This window comes from Amblyomma maculatum, unplaced genomic scaffold (assembly GCF_055883805.1).
Source record: "Amblyomma maculatum isolate TAMU_Amacu unplaced genomic scaffold, ASM5588380v1 scaffold_15, whole genome shotgun sequence".
Taxonomy (NCBI): Eukaryota; Metazoa; Arthropoda; class Arachnida; order Ixodida; family Ixodidae; genus Amblyomma; species Amblyomma maculatum.
Genome location: NW_028146740.1, coordinates 9,793,076 through 9,815,361, shown reverse-complemented (window position 1 = coordinate 9,815,361; position 22,286 = coordinate 9,793,076). Strand labels below are relative to the sequence as shown.

Here is a 22,286-nt window from a genome sequence, read left to right as displayed (position 1 = left end):
CCGATTGGCGCGCCCAGGCATCGCCTTCTGTCCAATAGCATGCTCCCTCAAATGACATTCAAAGCTGGCGCGCAACCCGTGCTGCGGGGTTATTTTAGCCACCATAGCGGGGTGCTACCGATTTCGTCACCTCAGCGCAGTTCGCTTGCCTCGGGATCACCATGGCGTGTTTTTTTGCTGTGCTCATGGGCTCTCGTCAGCTGCCAAATGAGCAGCGCTTCAGTATAGCTCTTGAGTGCTTACATGGCCACCGCCGTGAATTTGAATTGGCCTTTGCTAGGAAGGTTAGTATCTGCCGCCGCAATCACCTGTCCATTTTTGTGACTTTTCCAGTGTGCCTTCGCTGATTTATCTAGATGTTTCTACGCCGAATTTAAATTGACCACTGTCGAATGAACGTGCATTCATAACTAAACGACCGATGAGCATGATTGCTGCTATTGACGAAGCCGTTTTCCTTTATTGTTTTGTGAGCGCAAGTTAGCCCAATAAAAAGTTATAGTTGCAAAAGTAGCACGCACTGGACCCGTTGATGCCAAGGTTTCTGTGTGCAGTGAGGATAAGAAACGCGAATCTGCAATGGCGACATCCACCAGGCGTTAAAATCACGAATGGTGAAAGAAACATTCAAAAGGAATGATATGACGGTGCGGGCATGTATATAAAAAAGGGCTACAAAAAAAATGTAGTGAAGCCTGAACCAGCGCAATCCGGGAAAGATAGCAATTACGGAAGATCTGACAATGAATAGCCTCAAGTGTGAACAAAGGCAAGCTCTCTTTCTTCTTCCACCACATCTCTCTAAGGGAAAATTAAAATGAAATATGGGACAGATGTGTCAAAAGGAGACTCAACGGCATTGCATGAAGAGAAAAACAGCTCACTCACAACTGATTTATTTCTTGGATGCAGTTCAGGGCTGTAATATGCAAGCTAAAGCATGAGCATTTCAGCATGAAGCATGTATAGCTATTGCCAGTGCTTAAAGTCTAGCCTCATCTTAAGGGGGGGGGGGGGGGGGGGGAGTCTAGTGATTTGAGTGCGGATGGAAAGGAAAATAAATAGGAAAAAAGAGAAAGCGGCTGGATGTGTGTTTTGCAAATCGTTTTATGCGAAGGGAAGAGATCATAATTTTTGCCCATTTCTGGTTTTCCAAAACGTGTTCCTATAGTTCTTATTAATACTCACTGTGAAATTTCCGAACCTATAGAGAAGAAACCTTCCGATTACATTCACTGACAACAAAAACTGCTTGTCTGCTTTGTATTCACACAGTCCTTATATTTTCAAGCTCGGGGAGGCTCAGACCCCTCTTAAATATTACTGAGGGGTCTCTGCCCCCCCCCCCCCCCTTCCAAGAGACCTCTCTGACTTTAAGCCCAAGTTATGGCTATGTGGGAATAGAGCCTGGGTAATTATTTGCCAGGATGACAATTAAGGTATTTACATTACCTGCAGTTTGCTCTGTTGTTATTACATATTTGTTCCACAGGGCTCTCTTTGTGCTGCTGCTTTATGAAAGCACTGATGTCGGGTGAATGCAATTGAATTTCGTTTGAGAAACGTTTGTGCAATAAAACACATCCTTTTAATCCTAGATTTTCCAAAATCAAATGCTAGCATATGTTGCGATATACTTAAAACAGAAGGTGGCTGTGACAGTAAAAAAAAGAGGCCATGGAGTGTGTTATATACTAGGTGTCCTAGCTTTCAAAAAGTCGATGTACCCTAACACAGTGAATTAATCAAGCTACGGGCTGTTTAGAGTTGCCTAGTCTACTCTGGTGTTTAATTATTGAACCTTATAATGATTAGGACTATACAGTTAATATTCATAGTATTGGCTTCAAGAACAATTAGTATCAATAAGGAAGTAGTAAACTGTCTTTCAAAACAGCTGACAGAAATGTTTGCACCAAGGTGCTTTCTATTATGCATAATTTGTTTTTCACGACTTCAAACGGCAACAAGCCCAATAAAGAAATCGTCTCCAAGACAGCAATTCTACTTCAATGTCCCGAAACGTGGCTCATACAAAAAAAAAAATCGGCTTTTGTCAGAAGTGCTATCCTTGGTGTGGCTTTGCATGATGTGAGTGAGCAGCTAGTTATATGGTAGCTTGATTTGGAAGCCAGTGAATAAAGGTGTGGAAATCATACTGCTATGCAAACATTCCGAGTAGCTGTTTTTCAAAACTATCTACAACATTAGAACTGATGCTTTGCTCCTGGGGCCAAAAAATAAAGAAGTTACTAATTAGTTTTTAATAACTGCAGAAAAACCATGGAAAATGGAAAGACACTCGGTACTAGGTAAATCAGCTCTGAATAGTTCTTGGCTGGTTTCACTAACCTAGGCCACTCTACCTAATTTAAAGTTTGATTAAATTTAGCCGGGATATTCGGTATGCATGATTTGCTGGCATAAAGATGGGTAAGCTTTCCTCTTGGGGTCAGCTTCAAGTGAAACGGTCGTGACGCAGCTGTGGTCTTAACTGACATGCTGAAAGCTGATGAGCTGGCCGCGCCCTCTCCCCTCTTTCAGAAGCCTTCTAGCAAGTAACTTTCCCTCTGGTCATTTTTGAAATCAAGATATAAAGATCTTGATCTTGAAAACTAAATATAAAAATCATTATATATGAATATTGCTCACAAACCGTTGTGTGCAAAGCATGAGGTAACTTAAAACATTTACTTTGTTTGTCATTTATTGATCTACAACAGAGCGCAAGGTATTGTTTGACAAATAAAAAGTAAACAAGGAAATCATTTCTATTCTTTTTGGTTAAAAGTGTGGGGCCCTCGGCCCCTCTGTTTTGGAGCATATCAATGCAACAACGCAGCCGGCCGCACTCGGCCGGTGCCGACGCTACTGCGCATGTCAGGCAGCCTGGACTCTGATGCGTAACGTTGCACGTGACTCGCCGCTCGTCTAGATAAGCGACGAGCAAAGCTCTACGTGAGTGTGTGCGTTTTCGAAGCGTCGTGTTTTTGTCCGGCAGCGCAGGCGCTTTCCGGCCTCGCCACATGGGCTTGGCTCTTGTGTTTCCACCTGGTTGTGTGGCGTGTTATCGATGCTCGCTTCCTTGTACGGTGCTGTGCAGCAATTCGCAAGATTGTTTTCTTTCACCATGCGTTTCACCATGCCTTTCATCATAGAGTTTATTTTTGACTGCTCAAATAAAAGCGGTTTCTTTTGTTCACGTTGTTGCCGGTCGTTTGTCGCATGGGTGGCGGCTCACGAACGGCCCACATTTGGCGCCCAACGTGGGGCCCATAATGCGTACCTTCTGGCCGGACGACACAATGCCAGAGAAGACTCGCCCGAAGGCATAGAAGCGGCCCTTGTCAGAGGTTGGCACCATCTTGCACACGTACATCATCAGAGGTCCTTCTGGGTCGCATGCCTTCACAGCCACAGCAGCCTCATCGTCCTGGGAACCCTCGTACAGGATCTGCATTCGGTAGCGCTGAGCAGTCACAGGTGATGGCAGGTGGATAGTGATCATCTCAAAGAGAGCATTGGGATAAGGAAGCCCTTTCGCACACTTATGAACCAAACCCTGGGGCTGCCACCACCGTGATATGCAAAAGATTGATAACTCAGCCTATATTATATTAACATGTTCTGCATGTCATGGACATTGCCATGCTTTGTCAGATCATAGTTACTTGAGGTGTAGATTTAAGGTTTGTATGCAAGGAAAACAGATGTCCACTTTGGTCACATTGCATATTGGAAACACATACATCAACACCATCCTCAGCCTTACTATACCCACTGCAGGGCGAAGGCTTCTCCCATATTCCTTTAATTAACCCGTTCCTGTGCGAGCTGCATCCACTTCACCGCTGCGAACTTCTTAATCTCGTCCGCCCACCTAATTTCCGGCCACCCCCTGCTACGCTTTCCTTCCCTTGGAGTCTAGTTTGTTGCCCTAAGCGACCATCGCTTATCCTTCCTTCGCGCTACATGTCCTGCCCATGCCTATTTCTTCTTCTTGATTGCCATTAGAATCTCAGTGACTTGAGTTATTTGTCTTACCCACTCTGCACGTTTCCTATCTCTTAACGTTATCCCCATCATTTTTCTTTCCATAGCCCTCTGTGTTGTGTTCAACTTAAGTAGAACCCTTTTTGTTAGTTCCACGTTTCAGCCCCATAGTTAGGTGGAAACACAGACAACATGTAAAAATGTTTTCATGAATAAACTAGCAGAAATTCTGCAGCCTTTTTATCTACGACAAAACCTTTGCTTCCGGAATCTGCTTGCACTCTAGAGAGAGGCCTCAAAAATTGACTTCAATAACATTACTATTTAGTTCTGTTAAATAGCCTCTATAGTGACGTGAAGAATGTATGTTGCCTTTGTCCCTGCTGTTATATCGATTTAAGAGCTATGCCAGTTGTAATTTTATCTGCGGAAATCTATTGCACAACATACATTGTACTCAATATGAAATGAAGTGCAATTTCTTATACAGGTTGGTAATGCATTGAGACTAAGTACATAGGTAGAGTCACTATAAATAATGTGTGTTTCATATGCAATGCACAAATAGTCCTGTAGCATCTTATTACATGCTTTGTATTGGAAGGGGGTGCATGCTTTTGGGATCATGATGAGAATAAGCAGCATTTTGAGGCCAATACATATGAGGTGGGTAACTATGGTGTGCATTACAAGTACACATGCACACTGCTTCCTGTACTTTGTCCTGTCGTCACTTTGAGTAAATTCTAAAGGACTTGATCTGAGTGCACTGTAGGGATAGGTTGTGGAAAAAGAAAAAGAGGATACTACATGAAGAAATAAGATTAAGAATTGTTACCTAGTACAATGACATTTATTCTTTATTGTCCTTATCCTTTAGCAAGGTTTTTGCCAGCTCCACAAGACCCATTTTGATGTGTTGTGTAAAAGTTTTAAGAGCAGGCTAAGCCGACACATTTTCCACTCAACAAATTTTTGTTCCATGCCGAGTTGGGTCTCGCTTGCCAAAGCTCGACTTGCTCCGCTTTAACGGCAACGTGTCCCACTGGCCAGCCTTTTGGGACATGTACCACCATGTCGTCCATACTAACCCAGACCTGAGCAACATAGATCGTTTTCCTCACTTGAAAACCCTGCTAAGTGGAATGGCGGCGCAAGCAATCGATGGCATTCAAGTGTTTTAAACCTCATACGGCGACGCCATCAGAATATTAATGACCCGCTTCAGACATCGCCAGATTATTATTCAATGGTACTTGGCCAACCTCCGGACACTGAAATTCATCAAGTCTCCAGCTGATGTGGTTGCGTTACGCAGTCTTCTGGACTACGTCACCATCAACATCAGAGGGTTGCAGGTGCTCGGTGTGCCTGAGTTATCTTACTCTGCCATGTTGGTAGAGATTCTCGTAAAAGTAATACCGAGCGAAGTCGTGATAGACTACCACAAGCGGCGAAGCATCCAGCTAAATGGCACTGAACAACAGTGGGCAGAAGCGGAGCTGCAAGGGTTGCTGGAGCACATACGTATCGAGTTGGAAGCTCGAGAACAACCTGGATCCAATAAGTGATCGAACAGTCAAGAGGTGGGTGATTGCTCACCGCGGTCGTGACCACACGTAGTGGTAACGACGAAACACGCGGCTGGCGTCAGAGCTCCTTGCCTTCGGCTTCTGCGTTACACAGCGTCATGTCTGCTCAAAGCGGTGAGCGCTTCTTCTACCATTCAACCCACACGGAACGCAATCTTACACTTCCGACATAAGTCTACCAGAGCAGAGAAGCCTCTTAGCCAGATCTGGCCGTTGTTTTAGACGTACGAATCCAGGGCATCGGTCGTAGGAATGTCGTCGTAACATTCGCTGTACGCAGTGCGAAGGGAGGCATGCGACTTCAATTTGCAATTATGCTGATTCTTCATGGCAAACAGCTACCACTGAAAACGACGCCATTTTGCATGTCGCGGCTAATGATGCAATAAGTTACGTGCACACACAGGTACTGTTGCAAACGTTTAGAGCGTGGTTGATCACAGAGAGCCACTTCATGTCGTCAGAGGCATTTTTGATAACTGTAGCCAACGGACTTTTATTAGAACGAGCGTTTCACGCAATTGAGGAGTACGGCCCGCGGAGAAATCGATTTGGCCATCAAAGCCTTCGGGACAGCTAAGGAATCACTGCAACGCAAGCTCAATTTGGTGCACCTACATCTGCGAAGCCAATATGACAACACCAAACACGAAGTCGAGGCCGTACAAATTCCGTCTATTGGGACGCACTGAAGCTCCTAGTGCACACGTGTTGGTTGGTGCGAACAAATGCTTTGCTGACGCGATGGGTGTTAAGTTGCTGGGCCGTTGTGGAGGGGAGCACTCCAAAACAGCCGGGTCGCTTCTTCTGTTTGTCTTTTCCTTCTAATTGTTAACTTTGTTGTCAGGGGTTTTTATGAGGACGCGTCCGGGCGCCCGTTGAACTTGAAATACGCGAGGAAAAGTTATTTGACCGGGAGTTCGGGGCTGAGGCCTTGTGAGGTGGTGGTCGGACCGTGAGGTAGAATAGGCATCACGGCGCCAGACGCGGGAATTATGACTCGGGGAAAACGACCTACGCCGCATCTGCCGCTCGTACCACTTAAGGGGCCTGCAAATGTACACGCCGTAGTGACCTCTGGCCTGTGCGACCGGAGGAGTGGGCTGGTTGCTGTTGAAGCGGCGTGAGAAACCCAGGGTCGTCTTACGGGTAGCACATGTTGTTTCAGTTTCTAAGACAGATCCGTACAAGTCAGGCGTACCGGCGACGCGTAGACTGCTGAGAGCGAAACCGTCTCCGCGTCGTCGTTTAACCTGTCAGCTCAGACCAATAACGGGCGAAGGTATATGACTTCCCTGTTCAGCGCATTACCGATGGGACGGCACCGACGCAACCGTAAGCTGTCAAAACGAAACACGAAACCGGACGGTCGCTCGGGAAGCGCGACGTTTACACACAAGCGGCCTCGTGTTTCTGGCTGCGCGAGCCGGGGGTGCCGTTTCTAATGCGATGCATGCCTTCGTAGTATTCGAAAGGAAAGGCGCGCACCGCGCCGTCGACTCTCGCGTGAACATCAATATCCCCGCAGCGCTCTCGCCTAGCGAGCCGGCCCAGACGCGGGAGAACAGTAAGGCACATCCGGTGCTGTCGGTTCTAAAGTTGACGGAAACATCGCCGCAGCACACGGCGCTCGTGTTGATGAGCGTGGTAGCAATAAATTCTCTTCTTTTTCCCGCTCTGCTTACGGCCAGCGGGGTCCGAACTCTACCCTCGTATTTCTTGCTGCCCTGTGTGCCCTTGCACGTGTATGCATTGCTGGTTAAAGTGGCCTTCATGTGTCTTTGCTAGTTTGTTTTGTCTCGCTCCTGATTTTGAGAGGGTCTCTGTGCGTCATCTCTACAAGGGGAAAGGGCGAACGATTGGTGGAGGGCACGCGGTGCTCGAGAGGGACCAATCTCGGAGGTGCCGATGTTGCATTGGCTATTTAAAATGTGGCTTTGTCATTCTGATTGGCTCGAAGAAGCTCTTTTCCTCCGATTGGCCACGAGGTTGGTCCCCAGGATGTTGAAATGTATGCTTAAGATGGGTGCTTGGGCGCGAAAAGGGACAGACTGGGAGACTGACTGCCGACTTACGACTGGGGGCAGGAAGCCGCGAACTGTGTTCGCCAAAGCAAAATGTGTTTCTGACCCGTTTAATAAAGTGCCCGTAGCGCTCGAAAACTTGCCCCGTCCGATTCCTGCAACCTGTCCCCAGATCAACGGACCATCTGGAACACCACATCATCCATATATAAGAATGTTAACTATAGGTTTTCGCGGCCTGAATGACAGCAAAGAAATCGATTTGCTTATCAGTGCTGACTAACTTTCCAAGTTTGTTTTAAATGAAATCTGTTCCCATGGCCAGAAAAATTGCCTCGCAGCCATCAGTACAATACTTGGTAAGACATTGTAAGGCCCTATTTCATGTAATGGAAGCAGTTTATCTCAAGTCGGGGCAGTCTGCATGCTTCGAACGAGACCTGTCGACGCAGAATCTGAGAATACACTCCAGCTTTCGAGGAAGCTGGACAGCCCTGACATAGTTGATCATTCTACGGCGCTTGCCATGACAGCGTAGATTTAGAAAGTTTCCCGGCAACATCCAGCTGCGAAACGCGCGGTATGACAGTAAACTGCTGGCCATTCAGGAGCACAGAATGACGCGTGTGCCCTTCGGGACGACTGCAAGCGCGTTTCGTTTGGGCGCAAGATTACTGCCCCATTCACTACACGTTGAAGCCTTGTTACGAAGTACAGCTGCTCTCCGTTCCACTTGCCTTTACGTCGATGATCTCGGCACCGGTATTTCGAATTCCAAAGAAGCCTCCGAGGTATACGAAAAGGCAAACAGTATCCTCAGTGGTGCTTGCATGACGCTAAAAAAGTGGGCTATAGGAATGATCCCGCACAACAAGAACACATTGATAAAGATGCATTACCAGGCTCATCTTCTGCACTCATAAAGGGGCTGGGCCTCTTCTGGAGCATCGCTTCTGACCGGCTTCATCTAATTACCGACGCAGTGCCACAACTGCCTAATTCGCAAAGACAGCACGAAGTGTTACGTTTTACAGTCTTCAGCGCCCCTTTTCGATCCGTTGGGGTGGCCATCCTAATTCAGCGTCAATATAAAGTGCGTCGTGATGACTCTAATGAGCGTGACCAGGGAGCAACTTTTTCGACTAAATAGGTTCAGTACTTCGAGCCGAACTACTCGAATAACAGCACGGATATTACGCTACATCACCTATAACTCGTCGTACCAACCCCCTTGATGCGCAACATCTGCGAGAGACCGAGATTGTCTGGTGCAACCAAGTTCAGGAAGATGTTCTTGCTATGAAGCACTTTCTCCAGCTAACGTAGGGAAAACGTCTTGACTCACCCTCGAGGATACGAGATCTTCACGCTTTCATTGATGACGCCATTGTGGTCAAGATCAGGAGCCGGCTTCAGAATGCTGCAGCGACGTCCACCTAAGTAACGCCTGTGTTGCTCTCTGGTGAAGACCCGTCAACACGCCTTGTGGTGTTGCATACACATTGCAATGGTCTCGGCGGCGTGGGCAACACAGTAATCAAGCCGCGAGGAAGGATTCGGAAGACACAAGTTCGTCAATGTAATAAATATGTCCTGGTAGAATATGTGGTGTGTACGCGGTTTCGACAGAAAGCAGCTGATGCTCCGACAGCAACGTTTCCATGCGAAAGTTTACAGAACGCTCGATCTTTCGCAATCAGAGGTATTGACTCTCCTGCTCGGTGAGAAGACCATCTAAGAAGAACATGTGAAAGACTACCGTGCTAGTGATAGTGTAATGTGGAAGTTTATAGCCGAAAGAACTGCCTGGTGGGGAGGTAAAATGTTGATTAGATCATAACGATGTGCCTGCGGAAAAGGCTTGGAAAATCACATTTTGATATGCAGCAGCTGGGAATATTACTATCTGGAATTGAAGCTGTTGGTAATCCTAATGATCCAGGTGTTCGTCACATTTCTTGTTGGGATATCGTCACTTGTCTGCGCCAGAAAGTAGTAATTAACCGCAACAAACATATGTTCTAACTCTGTTACCGTGGACAGTGCGCAAAAGCTGTTTGGCGGACTGGCATTATCATGTAATGCATATTGTGTAAGGATGGGAGAGCCTGCTTGTGACGAATTAGTTTGCAGCAAGGATGGGATGAAGTTAGGCCTACTTAACAACCCTATCCAATAGTGGTTGTCACCTCGGGGCCCGTAGTGTATTGAAGATTTGCGCCTGACGCTTGAGAAAGACGAAGAGGGAGAAGCGCAAGAGCGTAAGGCCGCTAGAGCAAGAGTGTGAGCGCCATGTTGGGACCTTAGTAAAGATCGGATAGCATCGGCCGATCTGCCTTCCTTCTTTTACAGTGGCATACAACAAATGTAAACTGATATGTGTACCAGAAAACCTAGTTGACCACTGTGCAAGGTGCAAACACATTTAGGCGAGCAGCAAATGCAACAAGGACTAAAGAAAACATGTAATGCATCCTATAGTGTCGAAAAATGTAAGGTTTGCGCATGCCCACCATCGATATCACTCAGCAGGCAAGTAATCATGGAGTCGCAGCAAAATGAAGGCACCAAATAGGCACGGACATGTGCATCGACGACATCTAATTTGGTGGCATCAGAAATATATCCACTGTTGCACCTTAGCAAACAAATGCAGCTGAAGAGCTAGTAAATACCAATAAAACTGAAATGGAATGTAGTCTGGTGAGAGTAGAGGTGTCAAAGCAACAGGTATGGGATGTAACGTGTAAAACTTCATAACAGCATCATGTCAGTATAAAGCCTACATCACATCATTTGTCTCAGAAGTTGTCATATGAACCTATAGACTGTAATCACAATATTTTCCTAAATTTTTTCTTTCTTTTTAACCAAACATGCTTTTATGCTCAAGATGCCTTAGGTACACCAATGTTTCCATATCTTGAAACACAGTTGCACATGCGGTGCCTTTCCTCTAAGCATAACCTCCCGCCATACTCAACTTTTTTTGGCAATCGCGTCAAAGGAGTTTTTTTTTTTAGAAAAAGACCTGATGTGGTGATAAAGTTTTTAGCCCACCACATACATAAGTTGTGTTCAGTGACCGATTCATCGCGCAGATACTTTTTGCAGACATAGGTGCACATAGCTAGCAGGAAATAAAAAATAAAGAGGAAATTACTTAAGAAGTGACAGCTGCCATGAAAGCTCAGAGATATGTTCACAGTTTACACAGTATTGTCGAGCACCCATATCAGCACAAAGCACAAACTGCAGAATAGTGGCAAGTAGCCCGACAGCTGTGCAGCTAACATCGTTTTGTGTACAATGTCGTTTTAGAAGGGCTCGGCGACAACACGGCATTTGTCAAGCAGATCGCACACACGAACCGCGATCAATACAGGTGATCCACACGTCGCGGAAACAACGTCGTGTGCGCGTTTCTGTTGCAGATACTGCGACTAGCGGAACGAGTGCCAGACTAGCTGTCTCCCAGTTAATTTCACTGTTAGGAAAACACAGTGCGTGACGAACTTTACAAACATGGACAGTTCTCTTCCTTGCTAGGAGGCAGTCGCTCGAATTGTGAACACTTTCGCAACACATGCAGCGGTACTTTTCGATGCGCTGAGGAGCCGATTCGTGCGCATTAAAATCACCGTGAACTCCTGTTACTGGCCATCGGCCGTGAAGATCTTCGCGGGTATTTAAAACACTTGCGATAATCCCAAACAAATCCCGACACCGGTCCCACGTACACTTCGTCGGTTGGAAGGTCACTCTCTTCAGCTCAGTGCAGATAACAGTGGCGCAGATGATCCTAAACTTGAGCGGAAATGTTCACAGTCGATAGGAACACTATTATTAGCCATGCACGCTAAGTATTATTGGTTTTTGCGGCAAAGCAAACAACCATTATCTACGCTTCACTTGTCACTTGGCTTCGCACCGCTGGTAGACATGTTGCCCTGGCGAGATCGATGAGGAGGAGCCGGAGACGTCACATACAGGGCAACCAATAGCTGCAATCCAGTCGCCTTGCGGGTTAGCACGTGCGGGCGAAAACTTAGTATTGAGTCAACTTTTCTGCAGACGATGGATGCGGGTGAGCGCTATTGTCTGGCCGGAATGTAGAGTAGCCTGAAATAACGCCTCAGGCGGCACGTCGGGGACGCTAACTCGTCCGCGCGTCTGAAGGAGTCTGAGTAAGCGTTTATGCGCCTTGCTCTATTATTTTATCCAGGTCACCATCGCGGCTGCCCACAGCGGGGCACTGTCTGCTTACGTGGGCTACCTTCAGTCCCGTGTTTCTATTTATCGGATTCGGACAGTCACCGCCAACAACCGCTCAATGACGCGAAAAGGCCCAGCTCACTTTGTTGCACACTTTCGCGCGACCCCTTGGCCAAGGTACACAAGGTACACGCGGTTTCCTTGTTTGAATTACGGGTCAGGGCTGTTTCTAGCCTGTCTCTTTTTTTCTGGTGTACCAGCAGAGCGAAGGGCTACACATGCCACTTGATGGGTTATTGCCAACCTTGGAATCAGTTTGGCACGCAAGCCGCCAAGAGTGTCATAATGGGTCGTTGGTTAGGCATGCGCAACACCCGGCATCACAGGGTGTCTCCAATACAAGAGAAATAAATGGCTGTCGTCTGTTCCCTCATGCACAGCTGAGTTATAGGAAAACAAAGGTCTCAGTCACCCTGCTTTCTGTCGAATTATAATTTTCATGAGCGCCTGGTTTAGCCTCTCCACCGCGCCATGAAATTCTGGATGATATGCGGTAGTTTGCAGCTTCTTGTCCCTAGGAGGCCATATATACACCCTTCATGACCTTCCCCAATAGGTTACCTGCCACAGTACGATGCCTTCGGTGAATAGTGTCGCGACCGTTTGCTCCTTTTCATTTTCTAGTGCGAAAGTTTCGCCGTGTCTTCCCAGGTGTTAGGGAAATACCAGGATATAGAGCTTACCGAGGTCGTGTACGATAGTGGCCCTACGATATCTACGGTTGTGCTCTAAAATGGCGCATGAACTTCCTGAGATATTTTTCAGCAGGCTTGTTTCCGTTTCCTGCCGTTAGGAATTATTCGCACCCACGGCAGTACAGAGTCGTGTCCGCTTTCTTGCCATACCAGTATTAAAAAACACGATAGACGGTAAGAAAGAATCCTTACCCTGTGCCACGTTTTGTGCACGACCAAGTGGGCTTACGGACTCTCCGCAGCAGTAACATCGGCCCGCACTAGGGCGACGAGGCTTACTCTTGCATTGCTCTTTCGCTCTCACGTGTAGGATTTCATCTAGGAGTCTCAAGTTGGTTGAGGCAGGTCCGCAAATCGTCTGGATCCCGGTCCCAATCTTCGTTCACGTTTCTGACTGCCAGCGTGTGAGAACCGGTCACCCATTCTTGTTCTTCCTGGGCCGCAACCTCTATGACGTACTCGTACATTTTCGAATCTCAGGAAAGGGCGAACCTCCTCACTGGATCATTGAGGTCGTTAAAGAACTGTCAGAGCAATAGTTCCTCGAAAATATCCCGCGCCTGCTTCTTTGTGGAAGTTTCACCGAGCATGTTAGCTAAATATACTGGTCCTAGCGACTTCAGGCGGCTCACGACAGTACGCGCGTCTTTTTCAAGGCATTGCCTTTTTTACTGCGCAAATATGCGCTTCGGCATAACAGACCTAAATATAAGGATACAGGCCTGTGGCACATATAAATGCCAACAACTCTCGGTGGTGGGGCTCACGTCTCCATACTTTTGTGCAATGCACATCTCGCCCAACAGTCCGTGCTCTTGTATCAGGCGGCCGGGTAGGGTGATAAGCGTGGGTTCAAAGGTGGAGCTTGCGTGCCGCTCAAAGTCCAGGACAAGTTAATAGGAAATGGTCAGGCATCGCCTCCGTAGCGCGGGCTAGGTAGGTCAGCAGACCAGTCTGAGAGGTCCGGCAGCACATGACTGCAGGTATAAACGCAGCCCCATATGGGCTCTCCTCACCGCCACCTCCTCACGGCGAATTAGGCCGCCAGGAAGGATGAATCCACACAGTGGAATTAAAGTACGCGGGGAGCAATGGAGAAATTCTTATTTCAGGCAATACGGCGTCTCCTGGAGACGACTTCAACAGAGCCAGAGGGTATGTCACCCTCTGGGCAGGACGCATTATCAGTTTCTTCGAGAGAGTACGTAGTGTGGGGATCCCACACCACACGCAAAGGCCAGGAAATGTTTGCACTATGCAACAGATGCCGTTAATTATGCTTAGGTTCCCTATTGCAAAAACCAGTGCCACTGGGTCCCAGCGCCTCAGCGCTATACCTGATTATAGTCCCAGTATGACGCTGGAAACTGGTCGCACTGGGGCGTGGCATACTCGCACGCTCCGCACTGGCGGCATTGTTCGCCCGGAGAAAAAAAGCCTGGGATAAAAATTAAAAGGTAAAAAGTAACGAAGCAAGTTAAGTACATTAAAAAAAAACCTAAAAATGTAAAACAAACAGAAAAAAGTGTAGCCACTAGCGCGCTTGGAACTCTGTACCTAAGCAGCTATTCAATCACTAGCTCTCCTCGCTAACCACTCTGCCACGCTGACGTTTTTTTTTTCTTTATTGTCTGACTTTTGCAAGACAACACAAACACACACACACAACATATAATAAGCCTACCAGGGGCTGGCTTCGTCGTTCTAATATTCCTTTACATCCATCAAAGGTTCTACCTTTGCCAACCGCACGCCAACAACAAGAACGTTTCGAAACATTTCTGCATTTGTCATGACCGCATTTATAAGGTTGGGACTTCATGTTTCGCTGTTTACAGTCCATTGCTGCCGCTCTAACAATTACAACTTCTTGATCATTGGAGCTTGCTGCCTGCTCTCACGATTTGGAAATAATGTTCTGGATGTCTGTGCGCGCTATTGTGTGCACTGGAATCATTTTAACATGTGGAGTTTGACATCGCTGGTAAATGTACCAACGCCGGCTCCTCGGTCGTGGTCTGCTACCGTGGGCGTAATTTTGTAATTTTCATTGAACACGGAGCTTTAGTACAAACCTTCAAGGAAAAGAGTGCGACCAAGCTTCATTACTGGCAAGCCCAGCAGCAACGAGACTATTTTGCGTGTAACTAAACCTTATTTATTTATTTATATATTTATTTCATAAATACTGCCGACTGCCCTTTGGCGGTCAAGGCAGGAGTGCACAAAGAAAAAAAGAAAAAAAAAATTACAAAGTAGTAACAACCAAATAACAGCAACACAGGGCGATTACAGTACGAGAACAAAATTCAATAAGACCAACGGGAAGCAAAAAAGTACAGGCAAATCATCCGACGTCAAACAGACTAAGTGAACAGAATAAAAACAAGGAAATCGAAGTACACTGTGTACTAGACGCGCTACTGCGATACATGAGCCGAAACAGCAGACAAAGATTGTGAAGATACCAGGTTGGTGATATCGCTTGGCAGTCGGTTCCATTCGGAAATGGTGCGTGGAAAGAAGGAACAAGAATATGCTGTTGTTCGGCATCGTGGCATCAAGATAGTCCGTTCGTGTTTGTTACGGGTGGGGCGTGTTGTGTTGTATTGCATGTAACTCTGAAAATTCAGTTTTGTTTTATTATGTATGATATTGAACAACATTTTTAGTCGGTGCTGCTTCCGACGGGATTCAAGCGTGGGAAGCCCAGATCTGTTGAGCAAATCAGATACCGAGACCTGCCGACCATAAGCGTGGTAAATAAACCGGAGTGCTTTCCTCTGGACGCCTTCAAGAATTTTTATATCCGTTTTTGTGTGCGGATCCCATACAGCGTCGGCGTATTCGAGCACTGGACGCACAAGTGATGTGTATGCTGTCAGATTAGTTTTGCTCGTGCAATGCTTTAGGCGGTGCTTTAAAAACCGAAGTTTTTTGGACGCTGCTGAGACAATGGACTGGATGTGTGTGCTCCAGTTCAGGTTGGATGTCATGGTTACCCCAAGATATTTCGCCTGAGTCACTGAGTTGATCGGAAGGCCATTGATTTTGTATGTGCATTGGAGCGGTTGTTTCTTTCGTGTTACTGTCATTTTTCCGCATTTTGAACTGTTTATACCCATTTGCCAAGTACAACACCAGCTAGAAACTGCTGTTAAGTAGTCGGCTAGGAGTGCCTGGTCTTCGACTGATGTGATACTATAGTATATAACACAGTCGTCGGCGAAGAACCGACAGCGTATGCGTGAGTTGAAGGACAGGTCGTTCAAATAAATAAGGAAGAGAAGCGGCCCAAGGACTGAGCCCTGGGGAACTCCTGAAAGTACTGGCGCTTTTGTGGAATGAGACTCAGATATCTGAACAAACTGATGCCGCTGTGTAAGGTAGGAATCTAACCATTGTACTACTTGCCGATTATTTAACCACCACCTTATTTTTAACAAAAGATTGCCATGCGAAACCCGGTCAAACGCTTTTTCGAAGTCAATGAAAATTAAATCTACCTGTCCATTATTGTCTAGTGACATCATAATTTCATTTGTAATATGAATAAGCTGCGTCACTGTCGACAAGCGTTGCCGAAACCCGTGCTGGCTTTCAATAAGAAAACCGCTTCCCTCTAGGAATGAACTTATGTGCTTGAAAATAAAATGTTCTAATACCTTACTGGACGTACATAACAAAGAAATTGGCCTGTAATTCTTCACGCAAAGCTTGTCTCCTGATTTGTGAATGGGTATCACCTTTGCTGTTTCCCAATCGTTTGGAATTTCTCCTGTCCTGAGACTTTCAGTAAAAATAATGAAAAGGTATTTAGCGCACCACTCAGCATATCTGTACAGAAAAGCGTTAGGGATATCGTCTGGTCCAGAGGATTTTTTTTGTGTTCAACTCCAATAGAGCTGAAACAATACCCTCCTCGTTAATAATTAGGTCTGGCAGATTGAAATGGCTAGTTCGAGATTCGGAGACTGAGTTGCTGTTACTCAGGAATACAGAAGAAAAGTGCTCATTGAAGGCAGTCGCTAAGCAGAGGGAGTCGGTAACAACTGTGTTGTTAAGGAGAAGTTTGTTAACCGGGTCTTTTTTCTGTGACAGATGCCTCCAGAACTTTTGGGGGTCAGTTTTCAGAAAATTGTGCATCTTGACATTAAAAAAGTGGTACCGTGAAGATTTTATTTTTGAACGCAGTTCAGCCCGAAGAGCCGGCAAAGCACCACCAACTTTATTGCTTGACCTTGAAAAGCGCTTGACGCGACGTTTTAACTGTATGATCTCGCGTGTTATCCAGGGACATGCCATTTTCAGGTTCTTATGTTTAAGCGGCACGTACTTGTTGATACATTGATGAACCGTACTTTTGAATTCTAACCACAAGTCGTTCACACTTGTACGCCCATCAGTGTATTTTTTGCAAAGGATTCATACGTAGGTTCGAGCTGGTCTAGAACGCTTTCATCCTGAGCATTGTTAAAGTCGCGAAACACTTTCCCTGCCTGATGAACAATTACTGGTCGCAGCAATTCGCTTTTAAAGAGCACCGCTTCATGGTCTGATATTCCGGGAAAGACATCTGTCGAAAAGCCCAATTGACTAACAGGGTCCGATATAAATACTAGGTCAAGAAGAGAACTGGTATTTTCTGTAATGCGCGTAGGTTTCTGAACAACCTGGTTTAAGTTATAGTTGAAAGCAATGGTGAGCAAAGCATCCGAGTTAGCACACAAATTTTGATCGCACAGAGAATCCCAGTTGATGTTTGGCAAGTTAAAATCGCCGCAAACGATAACATGGCTATAGCGCTTTGTATGTTCATTTAAAAAGTCGTGCAAGTTGTCCAGTACAGAAGTATCAGCATTCGGTGGTCGATAAATAACACCTATTAAAAGACTAAGCTGAAGAAGACGGAGAGCAACCCAAACCATTTCAGTGTTGGTGTGATGCGGTATCAGCGTATAGTCAATGCCTTTCTTTATCAGAATAGCGACACCGCCCCCTCTTGAAGTGCGGTCGCCACGAACGATTTCGTATTGATCGGATGTTATAACTGCATCATTCGGAATTGCATCATGAAGCCATGTTTCTGTCAGAACAGCAGCGTCAGGATCGTGTGTGAAGAGGAGTCTTCCAAGTTCGTCGAATTTATTTACTATGCTTCTAGCATTAATATTAAGCACGGAAAAGGATTTCAAGGATGGCTGTGTTCTTAGTGCTCCTGAGCTCTGTGTGTTACTTTGTGCGGACACGAGTTTGGAAACAGACCGTCACTTTAGAGCGCAGGGAACTCTTTCATTGCGGGCGTCGTCCCATCGATACAGTTTGCCGTTTATTTTAATTTTGTCAAACTTGAGCATGACCTTCTCTTCTTTCAGCCTTTGCTCTTTCGCACTTTCCCAAAGCTTCTTTCGTATTGACTGAACGCGAGGGGAGAAGTCCTCGGATATACTATAGCCTGAGTTTTTCAGATTTCTACAGCTTTTGAGAATTCTCTCTTTGACCCTCCCGTCAACTAACTTAAAGATAACTGGTCTGCATTTGCCCTTTGCTGGCTTCCCTATTCTGTGGATGTGGATACGCTCAATAGCCACATCCGAAATATTCAACCGGTCCAGAAGAACATCCTTGCAGACCGTGTTCTCAAGGTCTTGGGGCGTTTCGTCCTCGGTTTCCTTAACGCCAAACACAATGAGGTTGTTCCGCCTGCTTCTATTCTCCAGGTCGTCTACTTTCATAAGTAGACTGTCGACAGTTTTTTCCAGTGATTCGACTTTAGAGGTGTAATCAGTAACCATTGAGGAAATATCGTCTAGCTTTTTTTCGATAGCAGACAGTCTCGTGTTAGTAGAGATTGTATTTTGTTTCAGCTGTTTAAGATCTTCCATTATTATTTGCAGCATTTCCTGTGTCGAAGGACCTGGGTTTGGTTCAACGTCACCACACATAGCAAGCACGTCAACAAAACAATGATACATTGCTGTAAGGAGCGTAACTAACGGCCGTGGGCACGGCAGAAGCAGTAGGCACACATTGTCACTGCGGTAAGAGTAAACAGGCTGTTTGTCTCTTACCTGGGCAAAAAACAGGAACGGATTTGTTAGCCGCATGGTTCCAACGCCTCCGCCGTGCCCACTGGTCGCGAACCGGGCAGAAGCTTCTCTTTTATGTGCTGTGACTGGTGACGTAGTCGATGGTGGCGTGCGATGCGCATGCAGTAGTGGTGTCCAGTTGCGCAGTCCTATCAGTTTGCTCTTCGCGATGCATTCCGATGAAGAAATCACGCCGGAAACACGATGGTCGGTCCAATTTCCAGTGCTGTCGTGGTACGCCCCCTGTGATGCGGGTTCCACGTTCACGAAAAACACGGCCTGGACAAAAAACAGGAACGGATTTGTTAGCCGCATGGTTCCAACGCCTCCGCCGTGCCCACACATTGTCACTGCGGTAAGAGTAAACAGGCTGTTTGTCTCTTACCTGGAATGTAAAGATTTCGAGAAGCGTTGCGATGACCGAGGGCGCGGCTGCTTTATACGCAGTGAAAGAAGGAGCGCAAAAGCTTGAGAAACACGCAAAATATTATGCATTACAAGCGCTGTATGTTTTTTTTTTTCTCTCATGGGCCCATCGCTGGGTAAACTACTCTCTTCCTCCTTTGATTTTTTTCTTTCTGCTGTTTATACTGGGATTGAGCTCGCATTGAACATTCTGGCAGTAATCATTGTGTTAGAGTGCCCTTAAGATCAGCTGTGAAGTTTGTTATGCATGATAGCCCACATTATTCAATTCCAGCTTTAGTTGTACGTTAATTGTCAGTGCGTCATGAGATATGTCCTGGTCCTGGTCTCTCTCGAAACGCTCGAAACGACCTATCAAAACATGGAAGCTCTAGAAAAAAGATACTGCCTTTGTTTTCTTACAGGTGCGCAACAACTTCGCAGGAAAAAACGCTTGCTTGAACCATATTTTTCATATGCGCCCGATGGTCGATTGCGAGTACGCTGTTGCTGTTTAGCCCCTGGGGCTAAACAACACCGGTCGACGGCGCAGGCCTCACCGGCTATACTAAGGGCACTGGAACTACTGCGGCCCCAGCGCATATACAGCGCTTTTCCCAGTGCATCGCTGATGCCAGCGACACACCCAGCGTCAAAAAACTAATCCCAGCGTTTTTCTCCCATCGTACCAGTGCAATCAGTGACTTCCCGTTACTGCTCCAGTGAATATCGCAGACCTCCAGCGTGCCCAACAGATCCAGTGCAAAACCAGCACGAAAATCTTGCTGGTTTCGCACTGGAAGACGCTGGGAGACGCTGGTTTTTGCAATAGGGTTGTAGCTGTGCACCGTAAAGCTCGCACTGCTTCCGTGAACTTTATATAAGAGCGAATGGGTCGGTGGTGCAGCACAGAGCCTCTCTGCTAGTGCAGACAATCCGTTACGAATGGCCGCGAGCTTTGCTATTAGAGAAGGAAGGTGCGTTGTCTCTGTTTTACATGAACATGTCTGGCGTACCTCAGGAAGAGCTGGACAAATGAGGCAAGTATGTAAAGTCTGATAGTCCATGCTTGCTTTACATAAGCTTGAGGCGCCTCTCTAGTACCTGTGCAATGCGGAGCTCTGCTTCTGCCACTAAATGCCGAACGTGGCTCATTGCATGTAGTGGACGGTTGTTTGTCACCTGTGGTAACTGTCATGCAGGTTTCTAAGGCATTGCATCAGGCAAATCATAAGATTAGTCACAATAATACGCCCATGCGGACGCTGCAGAAATAGCTTGAAGTAGCGCGCTTGTACAACGCTGCTCGACAAACTCATTAATGGTTTTGGAATAACAGCGCGAAGGACGAGGACGAAGATAGAAGGACACAAACACAGCGCTGACCATGACCCACAGAAGGTTGGAAACCGCCGAACAAGGCTATGACGTCTTCTGGCGGCGTCTTGGTTCTGATACAGAACCTTCGCGCTGTTATTCCAAAATGTATTACCAACTAGCCGGCACCTCAACGCTTGTTAACTTCATTAATGGTGTTAATGGTGTTCAGCTGGGCTTCCTCTCGGCGATTGGGAATTGATGTCAGGCGAGGAAAGCCAGGGATGGCACGCATTACGTCTCTATTGACTGCTCCCAAGCGGTTCCAATTACTTTGTGTAAGACGTTGAAATTAGGTTTCATATACAACCCGAGACTGTATGCAATAACGTTCGAGCTATGTTGCAGCAATCACTGTCTGCTTTTTGGGCAATGCGTTGAAATAGATGCAGCGTACTGGTACTAGAAACACGAGCGGTTGAGGCAGCACTTCATCTTCCTCTGGGCATTGCCTATAGCATTCATATATTTCTAGAGACTGACGTGCGCAGACTCCGTGCCAAACCTTTTTCCTTGGAACCGGTGTACCACCTGCATTAACGGTCGCGACATCCTCTTCCGTCCACGCGAACGATTTCGGGTCCCACAGTCCTGTAGTGCGTCATCTCAAGGCGTTACGTGCCTTGGCAGCCTCCAATGCGACCAACCTCCTCTAAATTTAAAATAAACCTCTGAAGCCGACTCCATTTTCATGTGTCCCAAAATGGGCGGGACCATGCTCTCTAATACGAGTGATAGCTCCGAATGAGCCACAAGGGCAGCCTGCGCTGGCTGTTCCAATATCCTGCTCTAATGTCTCCGCGTGCGACGGTACAAATGGCTCGCACTAAAATCTGCCACCACACAATACTGTCCTAGAGGGGTCTGAAGGTTTGAACTGCAACACGTCCAAGTGTCTAGAGTCTAGATATAGGCTCGTGTCGAGGTTCGGAGAGAGAGAAAAGTTAGTGGGTTTACGACATGACTCTTCAAAAGGCGGGTAGGTTGGCGAGAGACTCACTGAGCGTGTCGGATGATGTATTTCGCCGGTAGTCCTGATGTCCCCCATTTCTGTGGCGGCCATGCGAGGAACGTGGCTGGCAGGCGGGTATAGTGGCACGCAGGGGCCGGGATGGAAATATTTACCCGGGACCAGTCACTCTATACTTGGCTGCATCACGGGATTCCTTTGCGCGGGCGTCGTCGCTGACGTGCTACCTGGGATATGAACGTCTGATCTCTGCCGTGTCTCGAGCCTGACTTCCCGGGACCAGTCAGGGATTGCTTTTACTGCTCGTCAGACCCTTCTCTCGCGCTCGTCAGAACGCCGCCATACCTCCTCTTTCTGCAGAAGTCACCCGTCCACCTGAAGCGCCGCGGTTCCTTCTTTCTCAGGCGGCTGGCTCAGAAAAGGGAAAGAGGGAAAGTTACCCCAGTCCGGAAACCACATCGTTTTGCCGGTGGCCGCCGGCTCTCGCGGACAATGGAAAGCGTGGAGCGGGCCCAACCTGCCCGCGACACGCATCTTTCTCAACCCAAAGCGGCTGAGGTCGAATGAGCAGGGTGATCAGCGGGCCGTTGAACCGGGGCTTCACGGGGCTCGACGATCATCGCCAAATGAGGCAAATATTGCGGGTAGAAGCAAAACAAATGCTGTAACCATGGTCACAGCATTTCACAAAAACGATGTTTTAGAGCGCAGCTCTTTGGCGTCCGTTCCTGGGTTTCGCGTCGGCGTCGGCCTCGTAACCAGCTCCGCCCCCCTTTCATCCCCCCAGCGCTAGCAGCGACCGACTGATACCGCTGGATGCATGCCGCTGACGCCGCTAGAGAGTAAAGATAACGTGACTGCATAGA

General features: G+C 47.1%; 1 protein-coding gene across 1 annotated transcript; it reads right to left on the bottom strand.

The window, feature by feature from the left end:
• Positions 1 to 3,157: 3,157 nt before the first annotated feature.
• LOC146172018 (elongation factor 2-like) lies at positions 3,158 to 18,833 on the bottom strand. The gene is made up of 2 exons (XM_084586137.1): positions 18,651 to 18,833; positions 3,158 to 3,454 (listed from the first exon to the last, which is right to left on the bottom strand). The coding sequence occupies exons 1-2, from the start codon at positions 18,684 to 18,686 to the stop codon at positions 3,200 to 3,202; spliced, it is 291 nt and encodes a 96-aa protein (XP_084442263.1). The 5' UTR covers positions 18,687 to 18,833; the 3' UTR covers positions 3,158 to 3,199.
• Positions 18,834 to 22,286: the final 3,453 nt, after the last annotated feature.

Bases quoted from the DNA above. Each gene is read 5' to 3' on its own strand.
- LOC146172018 (XM_084586137.1), bottom strand. From the start codon at position 18,686: ATGCGGCTAACAAATCCGTTCCTGTTTTTTGCCCAG. The intron at 3,455-18,650 runs GTAAGAGACAAA...TACCGAATGCAG, and splicing joins CGTTCCTGTTTTTTGCCCAG to ATCCTGTACGAGGGTTCCCA.